Source organism: Akebia trifoliata, chromosome 10 (genome assembly GCF_017979445.1).
Source record: "Akebia trifoliata isolate Shusen 1 chromosome 10, ASM1797944v1, whole genome shotgun sequence".
Classification (NCBI taxonomy): Eukaryota; Viridiplantae; Streptophyta; class Magnoliopsida; order Ranunculales; family Lardizabalaceae; genus Akebia; species Akebia trifoliata.
The window spans coordinates 29,647,586-29,656,262 of record NC_141384.1 but is presented as its reverse complement, the minus strand read 5'-3'; the positions used below and the strand labels follow the sequence as shown (position 1 = coordinate 29,656,262).

Here is an 8,677-nt window from a genome sequence, read left to right as displayed (position 1 = left end):
AATATCGGGCCAGGCTTAAGAAACAAAAAATAAACCCGGCCCACCTACATTCAGATAATTTGCGAGCCGCAGGGCCCAACCCGTTTTCAAATATTTTTTATCATACCGAAGGCATACTAAATAATAATAAATTGATAAAAAATTATATTTGATTGTTAGACTTTTCAAACATATTTTCATCTCTAATTTCAAATTTAAAATATCTTAATTCTCAAAGAAACTACGAAGGGATCATTATTAATTTATAAGAAAACTATTATATGTTTGTATTTTAATATAGTGTAGCGGGCCGAGGCTACATTCAAATCGGGCCAAAATCGGCCCATTGACGGCCCTAAACATCATCCACATTTTGGTGAATATTTTGAGATAACACTGTGTTTTATAACTAAAGACATGACCCCTTGTTTTTGGTCTTCTCTTATATGACAAACGCAAAATGACCTAAATGCCTTCTTTAATATTTAGCCAAAGAAAACTGTTTATTTTTCTCTCCAAAATACGTCATCTTTGACATCTATGGTAAATTACTTTTAATCTATTGAACTTTGTCTTCAATCCATCGTTTTCAATCATCTCTTAATCCTTTGTAGAAAACTCTTAGTTTAATAACCAAATTCAATTGTTTTCTACTTTCCCAAAATATTCTATCTTGCTTATGTTTAAGTATATATAATTTTAAGGTTAAAGATGACTGATTTTGAGAAAAAAAATTCTAGAAGTTAAAGACAAGGGCATTTAGGACATTTTTTGTTATTCTATTATTTTAAGGTTGAAGATGAGTGTAAAATATCTCAACCAAAGAGAAGTTGAAGATGACTAGTTTTGAGAAGGAAAAATTAAGGGTTTTTGACTAGATATTAAAGATAAGGGCATTTAGGTCATTTTTTTATTAGTCTGTTAAAGAAGATCAAGTTCATGTGGGGGCATGTGATTTACTAATATTACATGTGCCATTAAGGTCATAAATAGCCCAATTTAATGTGGGCCTGAAAATCCTATTCCAGGCCCAACCCATCCAATATTGGGACACAGGTCCTGCAAAATAAAAATCATATATGGACGTCCAAGTCCGATCAAGCCAGCAAGATTCTGGCCTATTTAGGGGTGTACCCATATTCAAACTTGAAGCATATTTTCTACAATAATTTTATATTTATAACTTATATTATAAATAAATCATTAAAAATATACTATTGGGAGCTCGAAATCCAAACCCAAGCCCAAACCGTCTAATGATCAGGCCAGGCAAGGCTGATGAAAAATCATCAATGTCCAAGCCCAACTTGGCCAAAAAGATTCGGGCCTATAATATGGATCAGGGTAAACCCACTTCCAAACATTATTTTTTTAAAATAAATTCATATAAATATACTTACAATATATTATAAGTAATCATCCTCAATTTCGTTTTCATGTTATCTTCAACTTGGTCAAAAAGATTCGGGCCTATAATATGGATAAGAGCAAACTCACTTTCAAACATATTTTTTTTTAAATAAATTCATATAAATATACTTATAGTATATTATAAGTAATCATCCTCAATTTCGTTTTCATGTTATCTTCAACTTCTTTTTAGAAAACCCCTTATCCCCCCCCCCCCCCTCCTCGCTTCCGAGTATGATTTGTGAAGCCTGATAGTACTAATTAACAAGGAGATATTGTAAATCAAACCACACCTTCACGTTGATCGAGCTCAACGATGAGCTCGTTGGGAGGTTTGAAAAGAAAATTTTCCAGGTTATTTTCATGATTTAACTATTATTATGTAAAACCTTAGTTAGATTTCCTAGAATACTTATGTTTCTCATTTTTGGTGAAAGGTGTAACTTGTAGCTATGAGTTTTTTCTTCATAGTGGATTCGATGTGATTCATGGACGTACCTCAATCTTGAGGAACCACTAAAAAATTGTGTTTTTATGCATGATTTCGATTCGTTTCTTGATTCGATTGTTCCTCTCTTTTTTTCATCAACCCACTCCTAGATGAAAATTTTGGAAGGAAAAAGTCAAGTTTAACCTCAACTACAAGGAAATGTTGATAGTGGATTTTTTTTCTCCCTCTCCTCCATGGATGTAGGTAATTTGTCGAACCACATAAAATCTTATGGGTTCATTTTTCCTTTTTTATTATTACTCTTGAAACATTCCACAAAACAAAATCCTCTTGAAACATAAGAGACAAAATCTGTACCAGGTTTGGGGAAGAAAAAACAAGGGCATTTAGGTCATTTTTTATTAGTATTGCAGAGAACAAAACTCAAGTTGTTCAGAACTTGAGGATTTTTAACCAATAAAAAAGATAAAATATCATCTCAAGCCTTGTTTAAATTAAAATGAAGAACTAATTCATTTAAAAAATAAAATAAAAAGAATCTCCATTTCAAAGCTCAACACAATTCACTACAACACAACCCACCCACCACAACATAACTTGACAATTTACACATAACCAACAATCCCTAGCAATAGTTCAAGAGAGAAAAACAAAGAAAATACACAACAAACTTAGAAGAAAAAAAGAGAAAAAAAACCCATATTTGTTAATGATAGAGAGGGAGGTGTTCTTTTAAGATCTGGCCTTGAAAGGGATGGCCCTAATGACAATTTGGTGGTACACTGCAGCAAGAGCAGCTCCAATGAAGGGTCCCACCCAGAATATCCACTGAACCCAAACAAACAAACAAACATTAGTTCCTATTAATGGAATTATGAAAAAATATTTATATAATATAAAGTATGATAAGAGGGGTGTAGACATACATGGTCATCCCAAGCATGGGTTTTGTTGTAGATGATGGCAGCACCAAGGCTCCTAGCAGGGTTGATGCCTGTTCCTGTGATGGGGATGGTTGCCAAATGTACCAAGAACACTGCAAATCCTATTGGAAGTGGTGCCAATATCTGTTGCATATAACACCAATATATTCACATAGTGTGAGAGAGAATCAAGGATTTCTTGGTTAAAGGTTGAAGACCCATCCATTTAAGACATCTTTTTATTGGTCTCACAAAGAAGACCCAAATCAAGGGGTATGCCCTTTTGTTTGAAAAAACACAGGGGTATCTTTATAGAATATACACCATTTTTATTTTTATTTTTTAGTTTATTAAAACAATAATTGATTAGCAGGGACCACATACTGGAATAAAGCACCTTCCCAGCTACAAATCTGACACAACCAAACCAAAAAAGATAAAGAAGGGAACCCACCACAAACTCATCCAAAGACAAATGGCAGACAAAAACCACTTTTGGTTTCAGAAACCAGCTTTTAATAAATAAACCAAGAGCTTCTACTGGCACGCCATCTTTTATTACTTTTATTTTCAACTATTGACTTTTTTTTTTTTTTTTTTTTAATTGAGGCAGAAAACCCATTTGCAGGATCATACCAAAACCAACTTAGATTCACCAATACTACCATGAATTAATCAAACCTAGAAAACTAACTTATGATCTCAATTAATATTTCCAAGAACCCAAAGCGGGTCTGGTCTACAAGTGAACAACACAAAGATTATTAAAAAGAAAAAGAAAATACTTACAGGGACATGTGAGTCTCTGGCGTTTCTCTTGGCATCAGTAGCAGAGAAAACAGTGTAGACAAGAACAAAGGTGCCAATGATCTCAGCACCAAGACCATCACCCTTGGTGTACCCATGGTTTACAACATTGGCTCCACCACCAGCTGTCACATAGGAGTGATGTTCAAATCCCTTAATAACACCAGCACCACATATGGCACCAAGGCATTGCATCACAATGTAGAACACTGCCCTTGTTAGTGACAGCTTCCTTGCTAGAAGTAGACCAAAGGTCACAGCAGGGTTTATGTGTCCACCTGTATAGTTATTTAACACACAAAAACAATATTAATGGGTAATTTTTAGTACATAAGGAGAAGAATCTAACGGAAACCCAAGAGATATTATCACCACTCAAGGAGCAGAAGCAGAAACCCATCAAGTATTTCTCCAAAAAACATGAATCTAATATAAGCCCATCAAATATTTCTAAAAATACACACACACACACACACACAAAAAGAAAAGAAAAGACAGATTAAAGGGTTTTAGTGAAGAGGGAGGAGAAGAATTTCTCAGAAATCCAAAAGCCCAACCCAAGAAACAAGCTTAAGAATTTTTCTAAAGAAAACTAAGAGAACCCCATCACATATTTCTGAAATATACAAAGAAAAGAAAGATCCCAATAGGAAAAAAAATAGCTGAAGCCCATCAGGTATTTATCCAGAAGGTATTAGTGGGGAAAGATTAGAGTACTTTTTGGTATAGAAGGAGAAGAATTTTAGAGAAACCCAAGAGACAAACCTAACTAAATAAAAGATATGTTCTAACAATAGTAGAATCCCAACAAATATTAAAGGATTTTTAGTACAGATTAATGATGAAGAAGAATCTCAGAGAACCCAAGTAACAAAAATAAGAGATATTCCAAGAAAAACTAAGACAAACCCATCAACTATTTCTAAAATATAAATAAAACCAAAAAAATAAAAAATAAAATAGCAATGAAGCATATAAGGGGATTTTTTTTGCTCACCTGAGATACCAGCAGTGCAGTAAACAAGGGCAAAGATCATACCACCAAAAGACCAAGCAATCCCTTGGATACCCACAGTGGCACACTTGTTAGGAGACTTAGCGACACCCATAACAGTCAAAATGGTGATGTAGAGGAACAAAAAAGTGGCCATAAATTCTGCAATTCCAGCCCTCCAAAAGGACCATGACTTCCACTCTCCAGGCTCAAACAATGGTGCTGGTGGTGGTTCCTTATAGTCCTTATCTGTTTGTGCTGATGTCCCTATGGGTTGTCTTTCTGAAAACTTGTTTGCTCCAAGCTTCACATCCTCCTCTTTACCTTCCATTCTCTCTCTCTCTCTCTTTGAATTTTTTTTTCTTCCCTTTAAGAACACTGGAACTTCAAAAGCACTTATGAGTAATGTGAGAGACAAGAAGGATTGGTGGATACTTATATAGAAGATTAGAAGCTCTTATCAAATGATAGAAAGAATTAAAAATGGGTTTTGCTTTATTTGTTTCTTTTTGTTGGATAATAATTTGAAAGTACCCCTCTTTACTATGGTGAATAATTGAGTTACCCATGTGTTTTTACATTACATACATGTCATACCCCTTCACCTTAGATATATTCTTTTACAATAAATTGATAAAATGACCAAAATCTCCTCGTCTTGTTAAAATTCTTTTTTTTCACTCATTTTTCAACCTTGGATTTTCCTCCGAATTAGGGATGTCAATGCATACCCATTTATTCAGAACAAAAAATATTGGCTTTAGATCCCATTTTATTGGAATCGATTAGAATTCATTCTATTGGAGTCAAATTGAAATTGATATGGATTAAGAATAAAAATCATTTAAGGAAAAAAAAAATTATAATTCTGATTTCGATTCCATTAATTTGATAACTAAAGCTAGAATCGACTTATTAGCATCCCTATTCCCACTAGCTCTTTGTAAGATTTGATATATTATTTATTTATTTGTATTAATTATATTTTATATTTATAAGAACTAAATAAATAAATCGTTGATAAGCCAAGGATTGCTCAGGCATTTAACCAAAATTCAAATCTTATATATTAAAAAAAGAGTCTTGATTTTCTTACTTGCGTATTTTCACTCGATTTGATGTGGCAAGGGTATAGAATCGTTGATCAATTTTTTCAAGATGCTTCAGGATACACAAGAAATTGATCAAAGGTCGTGTGCCCTTGACCGGGTGAAAATACTAAGTCAGAAAGGCATTAGCCAAAAAAAAAAAAAAAACCAAATAAATCAACTTTTTATCCTTAAAGATTTAAAAGGATCCATTTTTTGCCATGTGCCCATGAAATTAAAGTTTAGGGTTTTTCAGTCATTTTATAATCTCTCGTGAAAGACCATAGTCAAAGGATCATTGGTTTCAAAACAGAGGGTTTCTTTAAATATTCATCAAATGGTGGGGTGTAAATGTCTAAATCACCCTTAGTTTTAAATGTTGTATTTAAAATTAATTAATTACTTCATCAATCAATCATCATCAATTATAAAATGAGAAAAACGTTAGGGTTTAAGATGATTCTGGAAATAAGAATGCTGACATGTGGTGGTTGGACGATGTGTTGTTCTTATCTGTTTTTGCAATCTTACCGTTCATTTCACGTGATCATCAATCATATTGAAAAGAAAGAAAGAGAAACAAAAGTTCTTTAAAATAAAGAAATAAAAAGAGAGAGAGAGAGAGGAAGAGTTATCGAGTGTTATAACTGTGCATCAACACCCGATGCGCTTATCTAATCTAATTAGCCTCATTGTAAAATTTATAACCATTAAATCTTGAACATTTTTATCATGATCACCAGGAATATGATCAGAATGGGCTCTATCAACCCTTTTAAAAATCCAAAACCCCATGTTTAAAAATTATTGATCACTTTGGTAATAACTTTATCCAATAACTTTGAATGTAGATCGAGGATTTTGGTTTCAATGAGCATCTGATCTGATAAGGTTCCAATCCGATAACCTATCTCATTTTTGGATCAATCATGCCCCATCATGATCGAGGTCAAACCAAAGAAAATGAGAAAGTATATTAAATTATTATATCATATATTTTGTATACTATATGAAGTTTATGCAATTTTCTATGACAAATCATGTTCGATTTGTCCCGAACCCAATCCAATTGTTATTGGATCTGGTTTGAATCCCAATGTTGAGATCCGATGAAAACCTAATCCGATAAGAGTCCAATCCGATGCTTATATCAAGTTTGATATGATCCCTATCGAATGGTCCCAATCAACCACAAATGGGGGTATATTAAATGATCAATGGGTTAGAGTTTGACTATTCTTACTAAGATAGTGAGGAAAAAAGGTCTCTTACTAAGCCTCATCCACAATAAAAAAGATCTCGAGATTGAAAAAAAATCCTCAAGATGCATAACAAATCTTGAGATTTTTTTATGCATCTCGATGTCTTTTTGACAGTTGGATGAAGTTTAGTAAGACCTTTTTCCTCACTGTCTGGTAACGAAAAGGGTTTCTCAATTCTAGGAATGTCTGTATCAAACTTATTAGCAAGATAACTATATCGTAATTTTTCCAAGGTATGTTCAACGGATCTATTTCAGAATTGTAGATTTGTGAAATGCATCTCGAGGAAAACATTTATTTTGAAGTACAATTATATAATTTTTTGAGAAATATTTGTTGGGGCAAAATATGAATTTGAAAAATATGAAAATTTGTGTGGTTGAGAAAATTTTGCCGTTAAACCGACCGTTGGGAAAGTGACGGACTTGGAATCATTGGCTGTTTGTGATGAAGTCGAGAAAGTGAGGCACACCGTCCACATGGGGGGCAACGGCTATATCTTTATGCAAATGTAATTACTAAAATACCCATCTTTGTAAAAGAAATGGGGACCATAGATGGTTCTTTATCAATTCTCACACATCTCACCATAGGAAATAATAATTTATGAAACAAGGAGTTGAGTTGACACCATTTCTCTCGATATTTCTATAATTTACATTTAAAGTGCATTTTGTGTGAAAAGGTAACATCTGTTATTTATTTATTTTGGTAACTCAAACTAATCTATCAAGGTGGTATGCACCATCCAACACCCTATCACATGTTATGACATATAAGTAGCCACATTTTTTCGGGGGAGAAGGGACCGGGAGGGTATGTAGTTTTTAAAGTCATGACTTGGGAAGCAGACTCAATCACTTTTAAACATCTCAGCTATCCCTTGGTTGGTAACAAAAATTAATTGAATTGATGTAAATTTTGATTCAAACTCCAATAGACTCATTAATTCTTTCTCTATTCTTAATATTTCATATTCTTTATTTTACAAACAAATATTTATTAAAACCTATCCAAATCTTATTGAAGGTCATATCTTGGCGTCCAAAAACATAACTCAATGACACAAGCTGGTAGAAAAAGAAATTCTAAGAACTTTGAAAGAAAAAAAAAAATTCACCGTTTAATTTTAATTGTAAGTACCTTTGCCCAAATACATATATATATATATATATATAAATCTTTTTAAACTTAAAAAAAAATAGAGTTTTTCCGTGAACTCTATAAGGATATTATGTTGAATTGCCAATGTGGTAATCCAAGTGGACCAAACGACCCTTAGTAAGATTTGGATACTAAGTTAGTGAGAAAAGTGTTTTTCATCTTTTTGCCTTAAAAATCTATCAATAATATTAAATTTTCACCTATAAGTAACCTTGGAGACTCTCTACAAGTGAAACAACCCTCTTTATTTTAACATTTTCTTTTAAAATAGTCTCTTAGAGGCATTTTTTCACCATTCGTTCTTTAAAATAAAGAGCCAACAAATTTTAAAGAGTTTTTTGGAGATGCTCTAAGTCCTCCATTTTAGTTGTTTTGAGGGTTAAACCCCATAATCTCATTATTGTAGTGTTTTTATTGTCCCTAAGCTCCACCTCACCTTAAGTGACGACTTGATCCATATTAAATGATTTTTTAATTACAAAAGTGCTTTTAAGTAGAACCATTTATATATTCTAAATAATTTAAACATAATGAATTAAGGGATCAACTAGTATATTGCCATTTTTAAAAAAATATTTTGTTGAATAGTTGCAAATCAC

At 32.8% G+C, this 8,677-nt stretch overlaps 1 protein-coding gene across 1 annotated transcript; it reads right to left on the bottom strand.

Moving 5' to 3' along the window:
- Positions 1–2,355: 2,355 nt before the first annotated feature.
- Positions 2,356–4,984, bottom strand: LOC147393718 (aquaporin PIP1-3-like). The gene is made up of 4 exons (XM_086455953.1): positions 4,568–4,984; positions 3,553–3,848; positions 2,767–2,907; positions 2,356–2,668 (listed from the first exon to the last, which is right to left on the bottom strand). Exons 1-4 carry the CDS (start codon positions 4,893–4,895, stop codon positions 2,573–2,575), a joined length of 861 nt encoding a protein of 286 aa, XP_086312079.1. The 5' UTR covers positions 4,896–4,984; the 3' UTR covers positions 2,356–2,572.
- Positions 4,985–8,677: the final 3,693 nt, after the last annotated feature.

Coding starts and splice junctions, on each gene's coding strand:
- LOC147393718 (XM_086455953.1), bottom strand. CDS start 4,895: ATGGAAGGTAAAGAGGAGGATGTGAAGCTTGGAGCAAACAAGTTTTCA. Junction 3,849..4,567: donor CTGCACTGCTGGTATCTCAG/GTGAGCAAAAAA, acceptor ATAACTATACAG/GTGGACACATAAACCCTGCT. Junction 2,908..3,552: donor CCAGAGACTCACATGTCCCT/GTAAGTATTTTC, acceptor TATATGCAACAG/ATATTGGCACCACTTCCAAT.